This window comes from Strix uralensis, chromosome 3, assembly GCF_047716275.1.
Source record: "Strix uralensis isolate ZFMK-TIS-50842 chromosome 3, bStrUra1, whole genome shotgun sequence".
Lineage (NCBI taxonomy): Eukaryota > Metazoa > Chordata > Aves > Strigiformes > Strigidae > Strix > Strix uralensis.
The window spans coordinates 86181304-86207591 of NC_133974.1; the positions used below are offsets into that span (position 1 = coordinate 86181304).

A 26288-nucleotide genomic window follows, 5' to 3' on the forward strand; every position below is an offset into this window, starting at 1 on the left:
TTCACACCTGGACAGTGGGGCTAAGACTTTCCTTGGACAGCCCTGGGAGGGGCCAGCCAGGGTGTCCATTCATTGGGAGTCTGTAGTTTGGGTTTCTGCCTGCCATTGTGCCCCTGTGGTCCTCTGGGCTTGAGGAGATGGGCCTTTAATGGGCTGATGGCTTCTGTGATGGGCCTGGGAGTAGCTGGGCAGGGTATTCTTTGGACTGTCCCCCAACCATTGTCTGTGATCCTCTGTGGGTGTGCAGATAAGCTTTTATCCCATAATCTGACAGTCTCTCAAAAATAGTCTTCTGTAAGCAGAGACTGTTGAAATTCATTTCTTGTGAACGTTAAGTCAAATGTTTTCTCAGCTTGCTCTTGGAAAATAAATGTTGTGTATGTACCACAGCTTACAAAAAGAATAATCTTCCTAGTGGGTTTGGTCACAGTTGAAAAAAAGAGGGTGTTTATGTTGCTTAATGAGATTTACCCCTCGTTCACAGCATTTAATGCCAATCTTGAATCACACTTTTGAAACATGTCTTAAATACCAATAGCTCTTCTGCTTCATAACAATTTTAGGTCAACCTGTCTAAAAATGCTTTGAGTTGTGTATTTATTTTGCTGTTGAAAGTATTCTTTTGTGTATTTGAAGTTGTTAGATACATATTTCTATCTATCTAAGCAAAGAAGAGGGAATAGCTTGCACAGAGTACTCAAGAAAGAAAATAAAATTCTACACTGCTGTTGATGTAGCAGCTCAAGGATGGTTCCTATTAGAAGGAAAGGAGCATTGTGTGGAATGTTTGGCACTTTAGCTGAGGAACTGCTCTGCATAGATTTAAGTGCCAACAAATACATTGTTTTGCAAAGAATGTTTTCTTTTATATATATTTGTAGTTATATATCAATATAATTAAATCCCTAGCCTAGTGAATGATCCACAGTCATGAAGCACTGTTTTCAGGCATGTGACAAAGAAGGCTTGTCTTTAAAAATCGGCAAAAATGTCAATAAAGATTTAAAGCATTGCTTATTAGAAAGCTGGTAAAATACCACCTCACCTTCAGGAATCATTCAGTTATGACCTCGTTATCCAAAATTTTGTATATCTTTGAGTATTCTTTTGAAAATGAGAAGAGACAGATAATATTTAGGAAGGAGCTGTGTGTTCAGTGAGAATGAGAGCAGGTAAATGTTCATTTTCAGAAGTTTCTTATGAAACAAGTTAAATTTTGTAAGAAAGAGATGGGGGACAGATTTGCATTGACTGAAAATGTTTTTTATCTATAACTCTCTGTTCAAGATCTTTTGATTCCTACATACTTTATGTGTATAGTAGTTTCACTGCATTATTAACTAAAAAAACCAAGACCATAAAATTATGCAATGGAGCTAGTTAATAAGTAAGGACGTTTTTCACGATGCTTTCGATGTGAAATACTTCCCCTTAAAAGAAAAAATAAAATCCGAAATTCCCAATCAAGGTGTTCAGGTTATTTAAAGACACTTTTTAAACAGAATAAATATGTATCTTTTTTTTCTTAAAAGGAATAACTAGTAAGAGTCAAGTACTGTCTTTAAGAAATCTTATTTTAATCAGAGCTTTTAAGGTAGCTAGGATATTCAAAACATCTCTTTCCTGTGTGACCTCACAGTGTATTATTTTTCTGTCAGTGATGACATTGATTTAGTTATTCTCCTTCTGCTGAGTTGCTTTCCTCTTCTTGTTTTCATTAAATATGTAGGAACATCTTCTCTTTGACACCCACTTCTTGCCTCTATTTAATTGATTGCAACTGAGCAGAAAAAAAAATAAATTACTGACTGATATGATAGACAGATGGAAAGAAACAGATGAAAAAGATCCTGTATATTAAACATCTTATCTTCAGAAACCAGGCTAAAAAACCAGCTGGTCTACCCAACTGATTCTCCTGAATATTCCTCCTAACTTTAGGTCATGGATAAATATGGTGAGTTCTATGGCCGTGACAGGATCAGTGAGTTACTAGGAATGGACAAAGCTGCTCTCGATTTTAGTGATGCTCGAGAAAAGAAGAAACCAAAGAAGGATAGCTCCTTATCTGCTGTGTAAGCATTTGCTTCTGGTTTGTTTGTTTGTGTGATTGGTTTTTTTTGTTTGGGTTTGGTTTTTTTAGTTTCACAGTTTTTTGTAAGTTAAAATCAAGCATTCAAGATTTGTCATTCTGCTTTGAATTTTCTTGTTGCTCTTTTATGTACAGCTATATAAGATAAATCAATTCTTAAGTTGAATGATACAGTGAATTTATTTCATTATAGACAATATGCATGCAGGACTTCACTGCTTTTTATGTATGAAGATTTAGTTTAGTGCACAGCTGCTTGAATGCATCACATTCCCACTGTTTTGATAGTGTCATTACAACTGGTCTGGAAACTCCTTTTCATAATTCTCTCAGTTCAGCTCAGCTGGAAAGAATGGACAAAATTGGCACTGTGTGTTCTGATTATAAAGAACTGATGGAATAAATTTAAGTGATAGTGACCAGTAAAATCTAGGAAGTTGGATGATTCATCTTCACATCTTTTTACAATTTGTTTTCCCTAAACTGTGTATGTGCCTATCATCTGAGAGACAGACTTGAAAAAAAGCCCCAAGACATTCAGAGTAATAGCATTCATTTTCCTTGTTAGGGAAGGGACATACTCAGCTTTGTAAAGCACTAGTCCTGCATTATAAAAAAAAGATATTAAAATAGATAGAATATATTTTAACAGATAGACTTTTAATGCTACAGAGTTTCTAATGTAAGGGTTTATTTATAGCTTTCTTTAAAAGCAACATTTTATCAATGGGTTTGCAAGGATTATATGAAGTAGACAGTGGGACCGCTAGTAGATTAGAATTGAAGCATGGGCTGATTTTGTAAAGATGGATCTTTAATACCCATCTTTTGTAAAGATGGATAAATAAACCTGGAGTCCACCTCAACAATCAATCAGGTGCGGTATTAAGGCCCAGGGACTCAGGCGTTGCAGTACTAAATAAAATTTAATATTGTGGCAGAAGTACTTTCCAGAATAGCTTCCTACCTTCCGTTTTGCTGCTGGATTATAGTAGGACCCATGCTTGAGTTTAGAAAAAAATTTTTATTTTCATTACTTTTGTTATTGGTGTAAAAAGAAAATGAAACTACTTTCCCTTCCCTGTGTGCTCATGACTCATATTTGGGAAGAAATTTGAAGTAATGTTTCTGTGAATAATCTTGAAAAAACAGACCAGAATGAAGCAGTTGGAGAAGGCTGATGAAATACTTAATTTCAGAATCAGGCCTGAAGGATGCCAGTTTTTTGTTACATCTCTAATGTCTACTCCATGTTATATATGTTTAAAAAAAAAATTACAACCTTATCTGTCTTTCATGTTCTCCCCAGAGAAATCATTCCATACTTATAAAAGATGAATAGGCTGTGGGAAAATAAACAACTATGACTGAAATTTACATAACCATTCGCATAAAATTCATATGCTTCAGGAAGGTATATGTATCCACTTTTTACCAGTTTCAAAAATGAACACTAATGAAGCTACTAAAACTTAGGCGTGTTTCAGATTCAACTTTTGAAATATATTTACAGTGCAATGAAGAGAGAAGTGGAAAAAGCACTGGAGTTGAACCCTTACTGTACCACTTTTGGGCAAAAAAAATGGAGAATGATATGACCTGGTGCAGATCCCAGCTCTAGTGCCTCTGCTTCTGCATGTGCCAGCAGGAGGTGGCCCAGACTGAGGCCAGACCGGATACCTATGTCTGTCTCAACACAGAAAGAAAATGCAGCATGTAGCATTTCCATTCCCAATGCAAATGAACCAGGTTTTTTTTCTGTCTCCTTGACCCCTAGCCCCTACTGTTTCTTCCCCTTTCCTGTGGGCAAATAAGCTGAGATTCCCTTTCATCTGTCTTTCTGCAAAGGACTCAAAGTACTCCGCAAGTAACTATGTCTTTCGGAAGCTCCTGCCTGTCCCACTGATAAACTACATTAAAAAATCCTCAGTGTACTGTTATGTTTGAAATCTGAAAGAGCCCTTCAGCTTGTGGATGCAGTCTTGAGTATTTTTTAAGTATATATATTTAAATTTATAAATATGTATTTAAATATTTAAATAATTAAATATATTGCAACATTATTTAAATATAACCAACTAAGGAGGATGATGCAGTTGGAGCTTTATTGTAGATTAGACAGTAAAGACAGTTAAAATTTGCACACTGGATTTGAGACAGTGCACTTTTTCCATTGGGTAAGTTTCCCTTCTGGGATGGATAGTGTTAAACTAGCTGCAGCATGGATGAAGTATATTTGAGAGAATAATATGAAAGACACAAAGATGAAAGTTTTATTTATCAAAGGTGTCATAGTGAGGATTACCTCTCAGTCCCTTTACGTTCCTAACTGCTGTTCATTCTGTGGTCATTAGTCTAGTCAGAGTCAGTAGAAGAGGCAGCTGAGGCTCAAGCATCTGCAGCAGTCAATGACATAAGGCTAATTGGGGGGAAAATAAGCAGGGCTCCTGTTGAAAGCTTATATGTAGAAGAATTCTTCCCCTTTCAAGAAGAGAAAAATGTAAATAATTTTCTCCTGGAAGATGTGAGGTTTCCATAGTTGAAATACTAGTGCAGGTTGCAGCCAAATGTAATACAGGCAATTTCTCACATTTTTCCTATAGTTTATTGACATTGTGCATTCTCACACTGTGCCATCGTTCACCATCGCTAAACTCAGCTACTACAACTGCAGTACTACAGTGTATGACAACCTGTTCAGTGGTGCAGAAAGAAGTCAAATAAAAATTCATTCAGACTAGGAAATTCATTCAGTGTAATACTAATGATATTTCAAGGGAAACTTGAAACCATACTGTTACTTTTTGATTCACAGCTGTAGAGCTTAATTTTTATATGACTTCATATTTTTTTAAGTCTTTGAGCTACTTGATCAAGGTAGTGAGCAGAAATAAACAAGAGAATGCAGTCAGACTTGCTTTAAAGAAATGAAGATATGGAAAAATGAATAGTTCCTTTTTCTATATAGGTCAATATTCACATTATTTTTAGAAGCTCTACAGCTATTGCTGTTTGTAAAATACAAAATCATCAAATTAAATTGACTAGAGATGAGTTCTGGTGCTGTTATTTTTTGCCATTTCGTGTGACAGTATCCTGCCTGTCCTTAAGAGTCCTGTCCGTGTCGTTTCATACATAAGATAAATATTGTTAGGAATAGGTGGAATGTAGTCAGAAGAATATGTCTGACACTAGAAGTGAGTGATATTGGGTCAGAATAAAGTAAGAAATTAATACAATAATATTCAGAAATAAGTTTCAAGTGGTTTTGGTTCATTTCACCACCTGAATATGTTATCAAACAATATGTGAATGAGAAACTGTTCTTAACATTTTTGACTTTTTTCCTTTTCCTTCTAGGACAGAGTTTTCTATAAATTTTGATTTCTTTAATAACTCAAATCTGGGGCTAGAAAATTTTCTTATAACTTGGGGTTGACAAAAATTGTATCAGCAGCTCTTAGCTGTGCTAGACTGCTGTTGAAGAAGCCATTTGATTGTTCAAGAAACATTCCTAGTTTGGTGAAATTGCAGCAATCTAGATTTATCTTTGAGTACTATATGGTATCTGGAGCATAGCACAGTTTGGGGACCTTTGAGTTTAACATGATTTTAGTAATTTCTTTCAAAATATGAATGCAAAGTTTGATATGGATGCATCTTTCCATCCTTGTAAACTTGAAAACCCGTTAGAAAAAAATTTGCTCTATTTCTCTAGTGTATGTAGTTTGTTTGTTATCCAGATATCATCCCTGCAATCCTAATCAGACAGTAAATATCACCCAGTGACTATGGCCTGAGTCACTGTGGAAGAAACTCAGGTAAAACCTTAGGCTTTAATTTCTACAGAGCTGCTGTCTACCATGAAGGGATAATGAAGGAAAACTAATTCCTGATCATTCCATCAATGTGCCTAAAACAAACTGTGATCAACTCTTCTCCTTTAAAAAAGTTTTGTGCAACCTTATGAGAAGTTTTAGATTTGTTAACCTAGTAATTTGTTGCCTTTGCACAGGTTAAAAAAAAAACCAAACCGACAATATGGTAAAAAAGAAAAATAAAGTCTGTTGAATCTTGGTTAACTAGATAATAGACTCTAGAATTCACCATTAGTCTCTGTGCTACTAACACTATTTTTGCCTTTACAGAGCATTAATAGTATAATGGTGCTCTTTTACCTGCTCTGACCTAAATATATAGTCCTGTGGAAGTTCAGTGAAGGCAGAAAATTATAATTCACTGTGAATAAAGGATAAAAAAATTGACCCTAAATGAGTTACTGTATCATCTAAATGTTTTCTGTATAGAAGTAAAACGTATATATGAAAGATCTGTCATGTGTAAATTTGAGAGCAAGAGTCAAATCTTTCATAAATCAGAAAACTTCTACTACATTTCTTCTGCCTTTTCTTTTTTGTTCAAGTAGAATAATACACTTCAGAAGGAAAAATGAATTCTTAATTAAAATAGGCTGTAGACTATTTGGAGTAGAGATCTTGGTCTAAGTTTGATTTAGTGCTTTTTTTCAAATATAGCAACTCCACTTATATCTATGTAGTGTTTATACTATTATACAGGAGTTTGCTTTTGAGTTTTATGTGTAAAAATGGTGTTAACTTTTGGTTGTATTAAAGCGTAAATACTGTTGCATATAATACAAGGAGGAGTTTGGTATTTTGGTGGGAAAGTATTCCTTGAGAGTGTAATATTCAAATAAAACTATTATTTTTATGTGGTTAGTGGCTCTGGCTATACAAGTAAGAATTTTGGAAATCAGACCTTGATAGACCAGTGTTTAACTCTTGGTATTCCCTCTAAGGTCTTAGGTAATTCCATATAAACATATGGCACAGAAGTACTACGTGCTTTCATATATGGCAGGTATATGACATCTGCCAGCATTATTTCTACTTATTTTGTTATTGTCAGCAGCTCTTCTCTTTCAGGAACACTGAACTGACTCACATTTTAAGGATAAAAGTAGGACAGATGACATTTTTCATGCTATTACTTATAATTGTTCTTGAACTGTAATCCAGGTTTAGAATTTTTTTGTGTCAGTATAATACAGATGATCCAAACCTTTCCAAAAGAAAAAGTCAAAAACTAGAGAGGCCAAGATACAGTTACAAGCAAAAATGGTATATATCTTGTTTGGTAAGTTAATTGTGTCACTTCTCTATAGAGGGGGAAAAAAAATGCTTCAAGCAAATTAATGGGTTTCATTCTCATGCAAAAAATGTAACCTAAAGTTGAGACATTTATTTGTGTTGATAGTGTAAGAGGAGAATTAATACCTGAAAGTATTAATTAAAAAAATACAAGGGAAAAATTTGGAGACAATAGCTTACAGTATCAGTCTGTACAACATAAAATTTTTTTGAAGGAGGAGAGCAGTAGAAGAGGCTAACTGCCACAAAATCTGTGGAAGAAACCAGGAGCTGAGACCTGGACCCAGCACTCCAGGTGCGGCCTTGATAATGCTGAGTTAGAGGGAAAGGATCACTTCCCTCAAACTGTTGGCAATGCTTCTCCTCATGGAGCATAGGGTACCATTAACCTTCTCTGCAGTGTGGGTGCATGGCTGGCTTATGCTCAACTTGCAGTCAGCCAGGAACCCCAGGCCCTTTTCTACAAAAGCTTTTAATATACATTTCTCTTTCATTCAACTTTATTCCTGATATCAGTGGGAAAAACAAAGGACACAAGCTCTGAGATTCATTTCACCTCACTTTGTCTGTCTTTAACGTCATCTAATTGTATCACCCAAGGTATGCTATCATAACTAATGGTAAAGAATTGACATTTTGAGGTGCAAATTCTCTGACCTTTTTTGACAGTTGCTTTAGGCTTAGATGGGTCGCAATTAAAAAAAAAAAAAAACACAAACAAAAACCAAACAAATCAAATCTCTTTTTCTACATGGATTACAAAGTCAGTTCATTTCACTTGTTTGTATATGATAATATCATAGCCATCAATCAGCATTAGATCTGATGAATCCAAACCAGTATTTATTAATTTGTTTTTCTGCTTTTTTTTTGGACAGGTCCATTCCAGAGTAAAAGTGTGAATTAGAACAAGGTTCTGATGTATTTCAGCTTTTGGAGAAATAGATCAGCTGTTGTCTCCTGTGTTTGTGACAATAAGCTTCCCACAGATTGTGTTGCATATTTTCCTATAGTGTTTTGATATAAAATACAATTTATTTATTTATTTTTACAGGCTAAATTCCATTGATGTTAAGTATCAGATGTGGAAATTAGGAGTTGTTTTCACTGATAATGTAAGTTTATCAGTATATATATATATGTATATATTTACCTTCTAAAAAGCAATATACACTTGTTAACCCAAAGTGCTTTAAAAGGAGGTATGAAATACTCTGGATTATATTTAATTTAGTACATAGATGAAGAAAATCTTAGAAGTTTATAAAGACATGCCAGAATCTTTTCCCAGTTACATAGGTATTAGTCTATAGAACCTCAGTCAATTCCCACTTGCTTCTGATATGCTCTATTCAGGAGCTATAAGCAAGCACTGAGCTGTAGAATTAGAAAACTGACTATATAAATTCTTATTGACATTTTTCATATTCATAAACTTTATGAACACTTGAATATTCCCGGATCACAGTCAGATTGGTGTAGTTGATGTATGTGGAATTGCTAAAATTTGTATTACTGAAACTGATAGTAGGATGTGACGCAGAATGAGGCTGATTTTAATAATTCAAAAAAAAAATCATCAAAAAAAAAAAAGGAATGATAAACAAGACTGCCTGTTAAAATACCTTGCAGTTTAAGGAGTCACTCATCATATGATTAAGATTCTTGTGATTATCTCTTGCCTAGCTCAGCTTATTTTACTGGTGGAAAAAATGGTTGGGGAACAAACAGTTTTGGAACTAGGACTGCTGGAGAATGAAAGTGTAATCTGACTTCAGTTGGGAAGAGTGGAACGATAAATCTCCAGATCTACAGACAGCATGATCTGTAAAGAGTTAGTTTGTCCAGGATTAGGTTTTTATTAAGGGAGGGACTGTAATTTCTCTTACATGTACTTGTCTGTAAGTCCAATAAAAATTAAATGATAGAGGAAAAGATGAAATTAACATTTGTAGTAATAATTTATAAGCTACTTAATACTTATAAGTTTAAGTAGTAGTTTTAGTAGTTTTAATTAATTACAAAATTCCTTTTGTTGCTTGCAGAGTTCTTTCATTTGTCATTAACCACCTTAGGGCTTTAATATTTTACCGTAATTAAAAATTAAAAATTACCGAAATTAAAAAACAAAATATCATTTAAATCAGAAGAACTTTTACATTACTAACATTATCAAATAAGGGTTTAGCAACTTCAAGTTTTTACAAATTAAAATTTAGAATATGTCATTTTGACCATGTCTTGTGAATTCTGTATTTGCTGATTTAATAGTTTTGCCCAAAGAGAAAATTCTCAAAGATCTCTAGCAAATTCTATGTAAAAAAAACCCACAACTGTTTTCTACTTAAAGAAAAGCACATTAAAGCAATTTCTACCTTTCCTTAGTGTTTTGAATTAAGTTAAAGCTAATAGCCAAGAGTTTTATTTTGTGATGTACTTGTCTTTTCTGTTAGTCTTTCCTTTACCTAGCATGGTACATGACCATGTCAGTCCTTGGCCATTACAACAATTTTTTCTTTGCTGCTCATCTCCTTGACATTGCAATGGGATTCAAGACATTACGAACTATCCTGTCATCAGTGACCCACAATGGCAAACAGGTATCAACTGTAATCTCTTTTCCGCTTTTTTACTTAAGGAGTACACAGGAAAGATCACTTTATGACTAAATTCAGCTGCTCTGCAGATTGACAGTAGAATTGTTCTTTCATCATGAAGTTTAGAACCTGAGTCAGTGGGGAAACTAGCCAGTGGGATTTATAAGCATAAGATAGGACTAGGATGTATGCCAGTCTCTAGCTGTTATGAGCAACTGTGTTATAAAGTTGCTGTTTAAAATTTTTTCAAGATTCATCTAAAGAAAGGTCCGGTTGAACCAAGTTACTCTTTCTGTTAGAGGACTGTTTGAGAAACTCAGCTCTTTGATGATAAGGAACCTTTTCTTAAAGAAGCTATAAAATCTGAAATTGCATTTCTTAATTATGTAAAGAAAATAACTAAGGCTTTTCATCTACTGAGATCTGTTGTAGGAATGGCATTTAATGTAACCTGAGACTTAGTGTTCCTCAAGTCTGATGGTTTTCCTAGTTCAAAGGACCTTTGTAAACAACTTATAATGATACAAAAGCCATCCTTGGTCTGCTTAGAAGATCTTCCAGCAAGGCAGCTAATATCAATCTTATTCAAGTGGTCTTGGAATGGTAACATAAAGGTCTTTTCTGTTGTGTAGACTTATGTGTTGCTGTAGTAAGATGGAACTTCAGTTCTGACTTTATATAATGTAGATGCTTTAGAAGTCTGGTGGCAAGTGCCATTTTGAAATTTATGAGCAGCAAGTTAATTTTCAGGGGATTTTGTTTTAAGCAAATTTGATACTACAGAAACATAAAATCATTAGCAATGATTTTTTTATAAATGCAAAGGGTGATTGATTTAATTCTGTCTTCAAATGCACTGTCCTTGTCAACATTTTTAAGAAGTAATACACATTTAAATGGACACAGTTTATATTTTGAAATAGCTAGTGAAGCACATGACGTATAGAAGACTCTTATGTATGAACTCACCTTCACAAAATGTTATTTATTTTATGTGGCAAACTTAATTTCATTTGTGGAACAAAAATTGTGTCTTGAAAAGTTACAGAAATCAACATACCGCATTCTTTGCCCTTAAAAAAATGGAATATCTTACTCTGATTTCTTAAAAGAACAAAAAGGCAAAAAAAATCAGTTTACACCTGAAAATAAAAGTGGTGTATTCTACCTTTTAAAAATAGTCCTGAAGTTTTAGCAAATTATCTATGAAGTGAAGGGGGCATTATTTATGGTAAGGAACTTTTTAGGTCTGACAGCTATGCAAGTGAAATATCAGTTTGCAGGATATTGCAGTTCACTTTCAGCTCCTCTCTGTAAAGCTCAAGGCAAAATTTTAATGATGCTGCAGTGAGGTATTTGTTGCTGCTTCTCTGAGGTAGATATTAGAATATTAGGAACAGTTTGTTTTATAGCTAATTTAATAGATGGAACAAAATTGTTAGTGTTAAATTAGTAGAAATACTATATTGCAATTATATAATAGGTGATATTAAATAGTAGTTCTCTTACTATTAGGTGATACACTTTCAGATATTTTTGTCTGATTGTGTGGGTTTTATGTGATTCTAATGGATTGTTTGATTGTGCAGGTATCCACTAGACTTTGCAAGATTTGTCTTTGTAATTGTGTTCCTGAAGCATAGTTTTCCTTCAAAATGAAACAGGTGAAATGCACAACCTTTACATGAAAATATGCAGATATATTACCAAATATTACAAAGATAAGCAAAGAGATAGAGAAAAATTAAACAAAGTTTTCCTTCTGCTAATACATATAGATTATTGTTACTTTCCTTCTCTTTTTGCAAAGAAAATTGTATAGCATAATTCCACAGTGGTGTTATATCTACTCTATAATTTTGTCTTCCAGCTTGTCCTGACAGTGGGATTACTGGCAGTAGTAGTATATTTATATACAGTAGTGGCGTTCAATTTTTTCCGCAAGTTCTATAACAAGAGTGAAGATGGTGATATGCCAGACATGAAATGTGATGATATGCTAACAGTAAGTCCTCTTTTACTTTCTTTTTTCTTAAACTGTTATGTTTTTGTCTTCACCTTCTTGTAATTCCTATTCATACAGTTATTATCATTAGCCAACAACAGGAAAGACTATAATTGAAGGCAAAGGAACAAATATAATGAACATCCCTAACAACTAGGTAAACCCTGCGTATATTAAAAAACGCGTATATAAATGAATAGAAGAAATGTGGTGGTATTCTTTGCTATAGTTGCTGGAAAACCAGCTACAAGATGTGAAGCTTAGCCAAGTCAGTTAAAGGCCAGTACTTCTGAATCTTGAGATTCTACAGGCCATTCAAGAGGAAGGGTCAGTTATAGGCAAGGACTTTCATAAATAATTTAGGTACTGAAATGGTTGTTTAAGCTTGGACATCTATCAGTTTTCCTTAGCACAAATTGTCATGATTATCTTCAATTGGCCATGCTGTTACTGAAATCTCTTCTGCGCTCAGCACCACTGAAAATTATTTTGTACTTACTGAGACAGTGCCAGGCTTTGCAGTTGTGGATGGCAGGTAAAGCTTAAACCACGAAAAATTTCGAAGATGTGTTGCCATTAATATCCTTCTAAAAGCCATCATGTGCAACAAAGTTAAATATATTTCAGTATGTTATGCAATATGAATAACTTCCAGGGAACTGACACCATTTAAAAGCCCAATAATTAGATAAACTGTGGAAGGAGACGTAATATGTCTATATTTTTGTCCAATTTGGGACGTTCAGTACAAGACAGATATAGGTAAACTGGATCACAAATCAGTGGAGGGCAGCTAAATTGTCAGGTGCTGGAGCACTTGCCCTGGGAGGAGAGGCTGAGGTAATTAGGCTTGTTTGACGTGGAGAAGAGAAAGCTTCAGGGTGGGAGGGAGTGTTAAAGCAGCTCCCCAGTGCCTGCAGAGAGGTTATTGGGAAGACAAATCCAGGCTTTTTACAGCAGTGCATGCATGGCAGGAGACCATGGACATAAAGTGGAAAAAGGTGTTTTGACTGAGGAGAACCAAGCAGTAGATCAGGTTGCTCAGAGAGGTTGTGCAATCTCCATGCTTAGGAGGTTTTAACAACCTGACTGGGTAAAGTCCAGAGCAACTTCATCTGAGCTTATAATGGTCACTGCTTGGAGCAGGATTTGTACCAGAGATCTCCAGAAGTCCCTTCTGACCTGACCTACTCTAATTCACTGAAAATACAAGGCTATAATGTTGTACAGGAATGAGTTAGAATAACATGCAATATGCTATAAAATCAGGGTTGTCTTTTGTAAAAGCAGTAAGACTTGCAATATGATGTTGAAAAAAAGAGGATAAAAATACAGAGAATATAATTTAGTTTTTAGAAATAGAAAAATAACTTTTAAAACTTTAGGTAACTAACACTACATTCACTCATTAAGTTAATGATTGACTTTCAGTGGTAAAATAAAAACGATCCCTAAAAATTGTTACATTTTTCAGCTATTGGTCACAGCATTGTACGTTACTATATCAATTTCTTACATGAGGGGTTTTGGGGGTAAGTGTGGCATAGAAATAAAAGACTGGATTTTTTGTATGGTTAGGTTTTATGAGTGAGTTATTGTTATTGTCGTCACTATTTTTGATAGGGAGCAAGAACTCCAGACCTGTAGTTTGCAAAGCTACTTAAAGAACCAATCCCCTGCTCCATACCTCTGAGAGTGATATTGTAATTTTCTATTAAATTATAGCATAATAAACTGGAAATTTTGCATTGTCAGCATCCTACATAACTATACTGAGACCTATTATACCACTTTTCAGATCATAGTTCCACAGTATTAGTCTCAGACTTTTTCCATCTTTAGCCCGTCCTCTGCACAAACATTCTCAAAGTATTTTGTTTGTTTTTTTTTTTTTAATTTTTGTTTGAAACACCAAAGATGGGGAAAGTCATTCACTTTTCAGCTAGAAAAATGGAAAAGGAGATGGTTGTGGTGGTAATGGTATTTCCTATTTGCACATTACTGAAATGATTGTACATGAATCATTGTGTGCTGCTGGGCTTAAGGTAATTGAACCTTTGATCTTTTTGAACTCCTACATAATGACAAAACATGAAATACTGCAACTTCAGTTGCACAGCAGCATTTCACCTCTCTCAGAAATACACGTAACCTCAACGGGAAGAAAAAGATGACTTGACATAGTATAGCTGCTAGACCATAGACCAGTTCTGCCAGTTACTGAATTTGTAACAATGGGTATTTTAATTTTAGCTGTAGACAAACTTTGTTCCCTTTGTTTTGTGTTTTCTAGTGCTACATGTTTCACATGTATGTTGGAGTACGTGCAGGTGGAGGCATTGGTGACGAAATAGAGGATCCAGCAGGAGATGAATATGAAATCTATCGGATTATCTTTGACATCACTTTCTTCTTCTTCGTGATTGTTATCCTGCTTGCAATTATTCAAGGTATATATTTGTAGCCCATGGTGAAACTGAAAGTGGTATTTAGCAGTACAGAGATCTTAGTGCTGCGGTAATTGTACACCTAAGATTCAACCAGGACACCGGTGTAGATCATGAAGCACAGATTTATATAATAGATCACACCCAGCTGGCTTTTATCCATACATTGTTCTTCCTAGTCTCTGTAAAATCAACAGGCTCTAACCAGATCAGTGGAAACAAAAAAAAGCTGTTTGCTGTGAGATAATGGTGTCACTATAGTTTCTATCTTCTCATTGCCCTTTCTAAAAGCCTCCTGTAATGATCAGCAAGAGAAGTGATTAGAAAGTGATTAGAAGTCCTGTGGCGTACCTTAAAATTGTCTTTCAGCATAACTCACCCTTGTGAGCTTTCTATGAACAAATCAGAAGTGGGTGCTGTCAGTATTCACCCCTACCAGTATCTAATGTTCTTGACTGTCTGGCAAATCTTCAGACTGGTGGTAGTGGCATGAAGATTGGAACATAGCTTTAAGAGGTTTAATCTTTTCTTACATAAAAACCTCTGCTTGGTGTGATGCCTGCTTACTTGAACAATGTCAAAAAGTAAAGAAAGGTGCTTGATATGAAACAGCTTTAGTGTATCCTGGTAAATGACAATGGAAAGTCAGCTGCCGTCAGGTTAGCTTCTGAATTTGAGTGAAAATACTTGACTGGTAGTGTGACTTGCTGTTCTAATGTGGATCGTGGATACTGAATTTTGGGAAGTCAGGGCTTTTCCATTATGTTTGTATTAATCATGTTTAATGTTATTACCTAAGGTACTTAAAAGCCCCATCTGTTTACATATAATACCTTCAAAAGATTTTCAAGAATGCCCAGAAAATAATCTTTTGTTAAAGTTTGCACAAATTAACAGCAGTATATTCTTGATTTTGGAAAAACATGTGGTGATTTTTTGCTAGGTCCGGTTGCTATTAATAGTGATACCTTATTGCTTTCTGCGAGCTAACAGTTAGCTAACTTATGATGATTTTGGAAGCAGTAAGGATGCTTTCTCACTTCCCACAAGGAAGGCGACTCTGGGCTTGTGGTAAATTGTTTATAACTCTTACTCAAGCTACAAGTTTTTTTAAAGGGGTTGGGGAGGGTGCAAAATTTTTTATAGCCTGAAGTAGCATATCTCATACGGTTTGTTTCTTCATCTTATGAGTGGCTGAAGAGTAGAGACCTTTGCTGTCAAGCTTTGAGTATAATTGCCATCTGGTATTCATCAGCTTTACAGCACAGTAAATAATGATTGTGGAGTTAGTTCCTATTTGTATTGGTGTAAGTGAAGGGAGAATCATAATTTATAATCTGAGCTATAGAGCCTGTGGTGGTTTTCCTTCTTCATTCTGTATCTCCCTGAAATGACCCCTTACTTCTGTAGAGCTCTGACAGTGGAACCTTGTACTACATGACAGTCATAATGAGAGAGGATGCACAGAGCTCTGGGCCTCTCTGCATGTGCTGTGTACTAAATCCCTGAACTCTGTTAAATGTACAGTAGTATTCTTTCTATAGTAAAGCCTCCATCACTGCAAAACCACACGTGTCCTCATGTACTGAGTCAAAATTAGAGCATTGTGAATAAAACAGAAGTCTGCTTGTCCCAGTTTGTAATTCTGAATAGTACTGCTAGCCATGTTACTGGTAGCCATTTTCTTTGACTTGCTCATCTTTCTTCAGGTGTTCAGGTGTTTTTGTGGTCTTTGGAATGTATATTGTCCTCTATTCTTTCTGCACAAGATTCTCTATTTATTTTCTTTGCAAGAGTTATCCCTGGATTTCCAAATATTCTTTGTCACAGTTATGTTCTTGAATATTAACTATCATTTTAACTTAAACCCTAGGTTTAATTATTGATGCTTTTGGTGAGTTAAGAGATCAGCAAGAGCAAGTTAAGGAAGACATGGAGGTAAGATCATCCAATTGATAAACCATACCCTATTTTCATGTTTTCAATCAAAATGTGATCTAGCTAGTGGATAGTTTTTTAAACTAACAAGAAAATACAGTCCTGTACGTGGTCCAATATCATATAATGCCCTGGATAAGATTCTACTCTCACATCTCAGTTTACTAGAAGGAAATAATAGCTGAGAGTTTTTTTATTCACTTTTTTTTTGTTTCTATTAAAATATAAGAATTTACATAAGTAGTTCTGTTAGTACCCAATAAAATTGTTTTTAGGCAATTTTATGCGGAGAAGAGAATTTACCACTCTTTGCTGCCTCCTGTGAAGGGGGTATGCTATGCTTTGATGGGTGCTAGCTGCTACCTCACATGTGTTTTTGCATGGGACACAAATACAGGTTGTCTAAACTGATATTCTGCTCTAAGCGTATTTTGGATTTGTTTGCCAATTCCTAGTATGTTTGGGTTTTTTTTTTAATACCTCCAGATCAAGCATAGCCATTTTTTTGCTGTCAGTAATAAGTTAATAAAAATCAGACAAAAAACCCAACAGATTTTCTTACGTCTTTTTAAAGTTTAGACTAATCTCTGTATCTTTATTTTTCTAAACAAGAAAAATCTTTGTACATTGCTGTATATTATAATGAATTAGATACCTGTGGCTATTTAAGTCTTTTGGATCTTCAGACTAGAGGTTTCTAACACAGGGTGTTAATACTGTCATGTTACAGTTCATCTCAGATGTAATTTTCTTTGGTTAATCTATGTGTGAAAGTATCCTGTACTTGGTGGTTTACTATTCTGTCATTTAAGGATGACTATAAGCACTCAGAAAAGTGTTGCAGACCTACTGTGTTTTGTAATCTAAACTTTCAGCACATTCAGTTTCAGCTGGACAAGGCATTGAGGTAAATATTGACATATGTTTCAGTGAGTGCTACTTACAGTATTAAAGGGGAAAAAAACCCTCAGCTTTGACCATTATATGCCATTCTCTCTCCTGATAGCTGTTCACTTACAGCTGGCAAAGACTTTTTTTTTAGCAGTAAGAAGCTATTCTGATGGCAGTTAAACTTCTATTCAAGTGTTTTGGCTGAGGTATCCAGTCCCAATCATTAAAAGAAAAGCCTTTTGTTCAGCACATATTATACATGATGCATTGCCATTTTCAAGAAAATTGTTACATTTTTATTGTCCTTTTCTCAAAGGGGGGCAGGGTTATATATAGTGTTGAAGTGCTCTGTATTCTTTCTTTTAGACGAAGTGCTTTATCTGTGGAATAGGAAATGACTACTTTGATACAGTGCCCCATGGCTTTGAAACACACACACTACAGGAGCACAATTTGGCCAATTATTTGTGAGTACAGTAAAAATGAACTTGATAACTCATGGCCCTTGCAGCCTCTGCAAGTACCTGATTAGCTCTCTTGCACAAGTAAGAGTCAGTACTGTTTGGCTTTGACGTGCTCTCATGCTGTCTGAATATATAATTCTGTGGTGATGGGAGCAAGGAATGAACAACCTTCATTACCTTGTTTCCAGCTTGGTTGTCACACACTAAGTTTGTGTGAGCTAGGAGACGGAAACTGGGAGTTTAGTATGTGCCTGTGGAGGCATAAAATTGAATGAGTTGTGTAAGGTACAGAGGAGCAGTATGACCTGGCCTAGAGACTGATGGAGAGAGTGCACAAGCAAAGGAGTAAGGCAAAAGAGGGAAGACTTACACTGTAGAAAATATTTTGAGTGGAGTGCTGAGGCTGACTAAGAGAACCCCAGACAAAGGGAGGTAGGGGAACTGGAAGAGGAGCTAGAGAGGGGAGGGATCAGAACAAGGACATGAGGTCCACCTTTGGAAAATCTAAGCAGAGCATCAGTGACCACTAAACTTGGTCTTTTAAAATCTGGAAATAAAACCATTTATCAGGTCTACAATCACTGTATCATACTATTCCTCTCTTGTCAAATACATTTTGGCCCTGGATTTTCATACGTATTTCATACTAGTGCTGGCAGTATGAAGCCGTGGATGGATTGTGACTTTACGCCTATAAACTAGCACTGTGTGTGCACAAAATAATGAGACTGTAAAGTCAAACATCCCTATAAAGAACTTCCACCTGATAAACAGGTTGTGCAAACAAAATGCATTAAAAGCACCAGGATGTGGGATTTTGTTCCTGCTTACAAAGTACTATACAAATAGCATGCTTACTCTAAGTGCATCATCCTAAAGAAATGTGTTTTGATATTTTTTGTGCATGATCATATTTTACATTTTTACATATGTTTGGAGAGAATTACTATTATGAGTGAAATTTTGAAATCATCACCTAGTATCTGTCAAGCATCTCAAAACCCCAAGACTAATGTATTTTTAAAATTAGAAGTTCTTTTCTGCTCATGTTGATCTTGAGTTACATACACTAGTAAAATGTCCTCAAGCTATATTTTCAATAAGAGAAATCTCTTAATCGTCTTCAGCATTTCTTATTCATTGTGGGGAGAGGAAAAAAAAATTCCAGTTACTATTCTCTGTCTACTTCCAAACTGGTGTTCATGGGCAAGAAAATGTCTATTATAATTTTCGGTTAGAAAGTTTAGAAAATCTTAATTAAACTGAGTTGCTATTTACTATAAATCAAACATCTCTTGCATTTTAGCATACTATTCTTTGAACAATAAGTGAATGTCAACAGTGTCAGGAAAGTATATTTAATGTGTCTGGGAATGTTATCATAATAGAACTCTGGAACTTGTAAGTCCATGAACACCATTATCATTGTACATGCTGAAAAATATCCATCCCTCTGTGGGTTGCTTAATGTTTCCAAATATTGTATTCATAATAGCTGTTTCTTTGCTTGCAGGTTTTTTCTGATGTATCTTATTAACAAAGATGAAACAGAGCATACAGGACAGGTAAGTTGAACAACTCTATGAATGTCAACAGTTATTTAATAAGACTGATTCTAAAATAAAAATCATTCAGGCTTGGCAAAGCTAAGAGTATTCTAATGAATAGCTCCCTATATGGTACGTAACTTAATTCTCATTCTTCTAAACAATTCTTAGGACTTTGGTTACTTAATGTTAGATTATCAATTCTGTAATTACTTTCTGTTCCTGTTATCTGACCTGTTATTCTTAAATTGTTACTTCCATGAAGTATAAATTCAGACCATAAATAAAAATATTGAGAAACAGAACATTTAAGCATCCTGTGAAAGCAGCATTCTTCATTTCTCCCTGTTGATTCTTTTTTAATAGTCTTTGTTCTTTATTATTATCTCTATATAATCTTCTGTGTCTACATTCCTGGATAAGTCCTTAAGAAAGAGTTTGTGCATATATTTAAAATTAAACCCGTGAGAGAAGTTTTCCTTGGAGGTTTCTTTGCTGTTGTTCTTTCTCTTTCAAACTTCCAGTGCTTCCTTGAACTTCCTTTAAGTATACTTAGAGTCAGTAAAAAGATGTATCAAATTTACTTACTCCTGTTTTTTCTAGTGATAGTCTTGCAGCTGACTGTTGCAGATCAGAAAACAAAAAACTTGAAGAGCATGATACATGCAGCACTACAGATTTGGGTCAGAGAGATGATTGCCTGTAAATCTATGTAGCTTACTCTTTCTGAACTCATGTATGTACTGGGCAATTATAATCATCTTCTTTACATAAATCTGCTCAGCCTTGTCTAGTATCAGATTTTAGGTATTGGCTTTGCTCTTTTTGAACATCCATGTGTCACTTGAGAATTTCGTATTAAATGAGATTTTTTTAAAAAGCCTTTTTTATTTGTGTTTTGTTTTTCTTGGCATACAATGTGTCCTACTATAGTCACTGCAGCCAGATTTCTACTAAGCAGTTTTGATACTGTTAGCTGATAATTTGAAAATTGAGAGTACTTCATACTACATAACTTCTAGGAACATGGTTTAGTGGTGGACTTGGCAGTGTTAGGTTTACAGTTGGACCTAATGATCTTAAAGGTGTCTTCCAACCTAAATGATTCTATGATTCTATAACTTGTGTAACACATGTCCCTTCTACCATGGAATTTGTATGATAAAAAGCACATTTAAGTGGTGTAATTAAAATGGAAATAAACTGACATATCCTTTAGTATTCTCCGGACTGCCTAGAGACAGAGTCTTACCTGAACAAATCATCAGAAAGAAAAACAAAACCCCGCCACTGATTCAGAAAATATTTCTCTTCTAAGAAATACCTTTAAAGGCTGTTTTATGTATTATGTGTAGGCATGTTTTGAAATGACCGATGCAGAAATTCAGTCAAATTTTTATGACAGAAAATATTCTGCTTACCCTGGTATTTGTCTCGTGACCAGTTTTAATTGAGCTTTACAGTGCTCCTGGATGTGCAATAAGAAATAAACTATCTGGTCCTCTTCTATGTGTTTCTTCAGTGCTTTTTGCCTAGGTGACAAAAATATAAAAGCTACTCTGAGCTGATCAAAATCATTAGCATGACTTTGTAGACTGATATACAACAACCTGATATTCACAGAATCAAAAAAGTGAAGCAGTATATAAATAAAAGAGAAAAAGAAAAAAGGTAATGGTTCGTGCTTTCTCATTAAATCAAGTTAAATTATTGAAATTGTGTTTCTTTCAGGAATCCTATGTATGGAAAATGTATCAAGAACGGTGCTGGGAATTTTTCCCTGCTGGCGATTGCTTCCGAAAACAATATGAAGACCAGCTCAACTGAGCAGAGATGAGGATTTCCAGATGAAAATATGTCTGTGTATTTCCCAACTCTTTTGGGAATGTCTAACAGATTTCTTAAATCCCCAAAGCTGTGTGCTTTTTGGAGCACCAAAGCTCTGTTTTTAATGACCCAACTGCGCTTTTATTTTCTTGTGTATTTGCTTTGAGAACACTGGAGTAAAGAACAATGAAAAATAACAGCAACTCTGGAAAACAAACCAACCACTTGCACACACAAAAGCTATCCCTATACATAACATGCACACATAAGAAGAGACTCGAGACAACTTATTTCTGAAACTGCCAGATGATGCCCTTGTCTATAAGATCACACATGGGGTGACACGGTAGCAACACTCATTCAATCTGTTTATTTCATCATCCTGGAAGGAACTATATGTAGTTCACAGAGCACTGTAAAAGATTGTTGTGGACACTAAGTTGGGGAAATAGTGCCTTACTATATGTGGGTTGAGCTATGCAGAAGATGAGTGCATGATGATATCAATTTTTTTTTCTTTATGTCTTCCCTTTCTTCCAAGTTAATATTTATTTTGTGGTTTTGGTGGGTTTGGAAGGAAGGGATTTGATTGTGCACATATTTTTAATATGACTGGAGTGTCTCAGGACAAGATTAGGTTATTCTCATCAAGTTCATTTCACATGTACCTTCCTCTTTAGCTTTTGCTCTTATTTTGGTAATGCTCTGATACAACACTGCAACTTTATGAAATATTTGTATGAAAACAAGACGACTGCAAAAAACACTTTAACAAGAAATGTTTCATTGCATGTTTATTATGCAAGTTTAAAAAAATCAAAAAAACCAACCTTCAGAAGCAAGTTGATCAACATGAAAAAACATTCACAATAATTATATCCATAGTAATAAAGTGTTGTGGGCTTTATTGTACATCTGGAAAAAGTGTCATCAGCCAACAATGTATATGTTACAAATTTGACAGTAGTTTTGTTTTCTTTTCTTTTTCTTTCTTTCTTTCATTTCTGCCACCTGTGATCAATAGTGGAGTTGAAGATTTTCTTGTTAAATTATTTTTTAAAAGCAAAGCTGAAGCAATATCCATTCAGGGACTCCATCAGTTGCATCATGAAACACCAATGATGTGTACATCACTCCATTTTGAGTCCTTTTCAATTGTAATGCCAGTCTTTACAAATAAAAAGAGAGATTCAGAATGGAAACAAGCTGGTTTTGGTAACATTTGAGGTCTTTGTTATGAAGTCTTTGTATTAGTCCCTGAATTAATTACACCCACTTCAAAACAGGATTAAGCTGCTGTTTCCTTAATGAAAGTTTTTGGTTTTGTTTTTGTTTTTTCTCCTGGACTTCTTGCTGTTCTGTTGCTCCACCTCATTTCTTTACAGGCCACAGTTTTGTCATAAAATAAATTGGCTGTATCAATTCAGTTAAAACTAAGAAAAATTGCAACTAAAGAAATAATCCTTTAAAAATACTAATTCTGTATTCTTAAAAGCCAGGCTTTCAGAGTAGCAATATTCACAATCTGCTGAACTGAAATTGGGATCCTGATTCTGGTAAAATTCACTTAAATTCTACAGTATTTGAGGACAGAGGCTGGGCAGGCTGGTGATGGTGGGAGGGGCAGGTATAGCAGCCACAACTTGTATTCAGGTTTTAAACCACTCTCATCCAGTTTGGAGTATTCATTCCAGCTCTGTTTCCTCTCTAGCACAACTCCATAGAACACTTTAAGTCAGCCTTTCTGGGATTTGCATATAGGGTTTAGAAATGGGGGATTGCAATTATGGTCCTTTTTTGGGTGTACAACATGAAAATAGTTGTTTGACACATAGGCACACACACTATTTTGGTTTTGCACATTTTGTTGAGAAATATGTAGCTAATGATTCTGATTGATATTTCAAGATCCCTTTGTCCTGAAAACAAATTCAAATAGACTTTGTTGGCAAATACCAGAATAAGAGTGACATGTTTCTTTAACCTCAGCTTCCATGTCACAGAGCTTCTGGGGCATCCTTGCTGTTGAATCCAGTATGCTGCTTAACAAACATATGTGAAGCCACACTTAAACACTAGAGTCTTCCAGGATGAGTTCTACCAATTATATGGTGATGCAAAAAGTTTCTTTTTAAGTATGAAAAATATTTATTTATTAAATTAATTATAGCTCTCACAGAAGCAAATTCCTACAGCTAAGAACTGGTTCATGAGAGTTTGCAAGATTAGCGTTCACTGTTGAAAAATGATGGGAACTAGCTTTGGCAGACCTTCAGAGCCTGGTTCATGCTGTGTCCCCTCAGCTATGGCTGTAGATTTTCTGTGAGTCCCTGAAACGGTATTTCCTGTTTTGTTCATTGCACAAAACTTGCCACTGAGAGCCTTTTTCTTAACGCCTAACACATCTAATTCAAGCAAAGAAACTCACTTTGATATTAGAAATTAGTACATGTCATAGAAGACTGATTTATTTTAAAAGTACGTGTTTCCTGTGACTCATACTGTTTCTGACACTAATGTGCACTTTCAACAGGATAATATTATTTGATCAGGCCACGTACTGCATGATACAGACTGTGGTGTCCAAGTTAATACTGTTTAGTTTGTTTTAGACTTAGACAAAGTTGAAACAAATTCTTAGATTTTATTAAAAATTATCGAACTTACTGTGACAACTGCAACTTCTTTGAATTTTTGTGTTACAATAGTCAGTAAAATAAGCAATGGGATCATATGAACAAAGCCAACCAATACAGACAATTCACTGTTTTAATAGTTGTATCAAAAGAAATTAACATTGACATGTGTCGTATATAGTAGTACAGCACAAAAAAGCAGGTAAAAAATATGTCACTTAAAAATATAAAATATGTAAAATTTTATATTAAATATGTCACTTGAAAACTGCGGTTTTAAATCCAAGAAATTCAATTATAGTGCTTACACATGTGATATTTAAGATAAGGTTATACTTACACACATATTTGTGTATGCTAATGTTTTTTTCAGCTGTTAGCTGAATTTACTAATTGTGTCAGTAAAACTGTAATTTTTAGAAGGAACTCTTGCCCTTTATTGATGATAATAGAGAGACAACTGTTGGTGTTTACCTCTGAATGCCAAGAAAATTGAGAAGAGCTCTAAAACTGATGTTCCTAGTGCATACATGTTGATTTCAGCAAAGAAACAAAGGAATGAATGGCAATGGAAAAGCAAAGTAAGATGGAAGAGTAGTTGAGGTGGGATTCATTTGTGGTAGTTGATACGTGTTTATACATTGCTCCACTTCGAATTGAGTTACCTGACATTTGTTATACTTCTACCAATACCCTGTTCTTATGTGTGTCATTCCCTAAAACTCTGAAGCTTAAGTCTGTGGTTTTTACTAAGACAATCCCAGAAACTAGCAGACAAGAAAAGGACACTGTAAGATCCTTAGCCTATGCATTACTACAAGACTAATCCCTTCATTTTGGCCACTATTGTGTTAAGGTGTTGAATATTTTCACCTGTAGTATCTTCCTACTGTTACAGGACTCTTACTAATGAATAATAGCATTTCGCTTATGAATTGCATTAATGCTTTTTTTCTATAACTCCTTTGATAACATTCCTACCATCTTCTGAGGCACTGAATAATTCCCTTTACCTACACAATCACCTGTAAAGTATTCATAGGATATAATATTCTCTAGGGTTTTTTTATTTTCTGAAGTAGAGTGTATTAATTTTTTTGTTCATTAACCAAAATAAGTGTGGTGTCCAGAACAGTCTCCGTCAAAGGATAAGACATCTGTCACAGAAAACATGGGTGGGTATGTTCTTCGATTAAATCTGTCTAATATTTATGTTCATAAATGTAACTCCTTCAATCTCTCTTCTTAAGTCATAGCCACTTTTATTTGTATATTTGCTGCTTTTTTGGTTTTCTTGAGCTTTTCTAAAGCCAATTTAAACCATAGAGGCTTGGTTGCAAATAGAATTTCAAATTACATCATCTTACAGTCACCTTTTACTCAAGATTTGCAAGGTACTTAAGCACAAATATCCATTTATAGGTGAGCTTTTTTTTTGCAGGTGCCTCATTTCTTTTTTTTTTTTTTTTTTGAAGGCCCTTTTTGTGTGTTTTCTGGAGTAGGGTTTTCTTTGTCATCTGTTTTAATGGTACCTATGCAATTTCTTCTATCTAGTTTTCTTCACAATTATCTTTTTGTTCGTTTGTTTGTTTGGATATTCATTTAGGCAAAAGGATGTGTCTCTCTTAGCTGGTAAAGACAACCCTTCTCAGCAGTTGTTGAAGATCTCTGGCAGCCAAACAGCATCATTCTGCCGTGCCAATGAAGGTCAAGAGTTGAGGCAATTTTTTATGTGAACAGCTTGCTTTGTAATAACATAGCCATGGGCTGACCTGCAATTACAAAGGTTTGACCTATACAGTTTGGTGCTGGATGGGAAGATCTGAGCTAAAGTTCTCCTGAAAAAAGTTTTGAAATTTCTGAAATGTAAGGGGAAAATGCTCAAAAATCCCCAATGACAACAAACTGAAGGTCTTTTTTATCAATCCATTGTGTAAATGCTCCGAGGGTGCATGCAAGATGTAGTTGCTGTGTTGCTAGTAGAAACTGCAGTTATATAGACTAAATACCTCTCTCTTAGATATATGTTAAATAAGGACCCTGGAACACTGAAAGGTGGCTAAATAATGCTGGATCATGCCATTTGAGATTTGAAATAAATCAAAAAGTTTTGATTAATTGTTCTTTACATTGTGCTAGTAGGATAGAAAGAAACTGCATGAGTTGCGTTTAAGGATAATAGAACAGAATAGGTAATGGTGAAAAATTCATCAGCTGCCTACTTATTACTTTATCTGCAAGTAACATAACTGAGAAGAAAAAAAAATGTAGGAGGATAAGTCACTTGGCCTCATGCATAGCAAGCTTTTTTGAAGTATATTCTTTATTTCTTTATTTTTTTTTCCCCTCCCATAAATTACTGCTTCATTTTTAATCAATATTCACTTAGTGTATGAGATTTAGAAAATATGCTTGCTTTTAATCTTTGGAAAACGTTAGCATTTTTGTAGCTTGCTGTATTTGAGTTTCAGATGGAGATGCATGTTTCAACTGTTTCTCCGCTCTGTTTCTTTGAAGGAAAAATATCCTTCTATTTAACCGCTCTGCATTCATCAACAAAAGAAGTACCTGACTAGCACTAGCATCTTTTCTCTTTCCTGCTCAGTTTTTGAGCTATGTTAGAACAATGCTATGAATTGCTTTAAAATTAGGTCTTGGGCATTAACCCGGATC

At 34.9% G+C, this 26288-nt stretch overlaps 1 protein-coding gene across 15 annotated transcripts in view; it reads left to right on the forward strand.

The window, feature by feature from the left end:
* Positions 1–22184, forward strand: part of RYR2 (ryanodine receptor 2) — a 441080-nt gene extending 418896 nt beyond the window's left edge. For 14 of the 15 annotated variants that reach the window (XM_074863209.1, XM_074863211.1, XM_074863214.1 and 11 more), the window contains 9 exons: positions 1942–2075; positions 8318–8378; positions 9717–9863; positions 11731–11865; positions 14159–14315; positions 16186–16250; positions 17508–17608; positions 19119–19170; positions 20884–22184. In XM_074863209.1, the coding sequence (XP_074719310.1) occupies positions 1942–2075; positions 8318–8378; positions 9717–9863; positions 11731–11865; positions 14159–14315; positions 16186–16250; positions 17508–17608; positions 19119–19170; positions 20884–20979 (948 nt within the window). In that variant the 3' untranslated portion in view covers positions 20980–22184. Of the gene's footprint in view, positions 1–1941; positions 2076–3605; positions 4025–8317; positions 8379–9716; positions 9864–11730; positions 11866–14158; positions 14316–16185; positions 16251–17507; positions 17609–19118; positions 19171–20883 lie in introns of those variants that run through there. The other variant, XM_074863222.1, reaches the window with a different exon arrangement.
* Positions 22185–26288: the final 4104 nt, after the last annotated feature.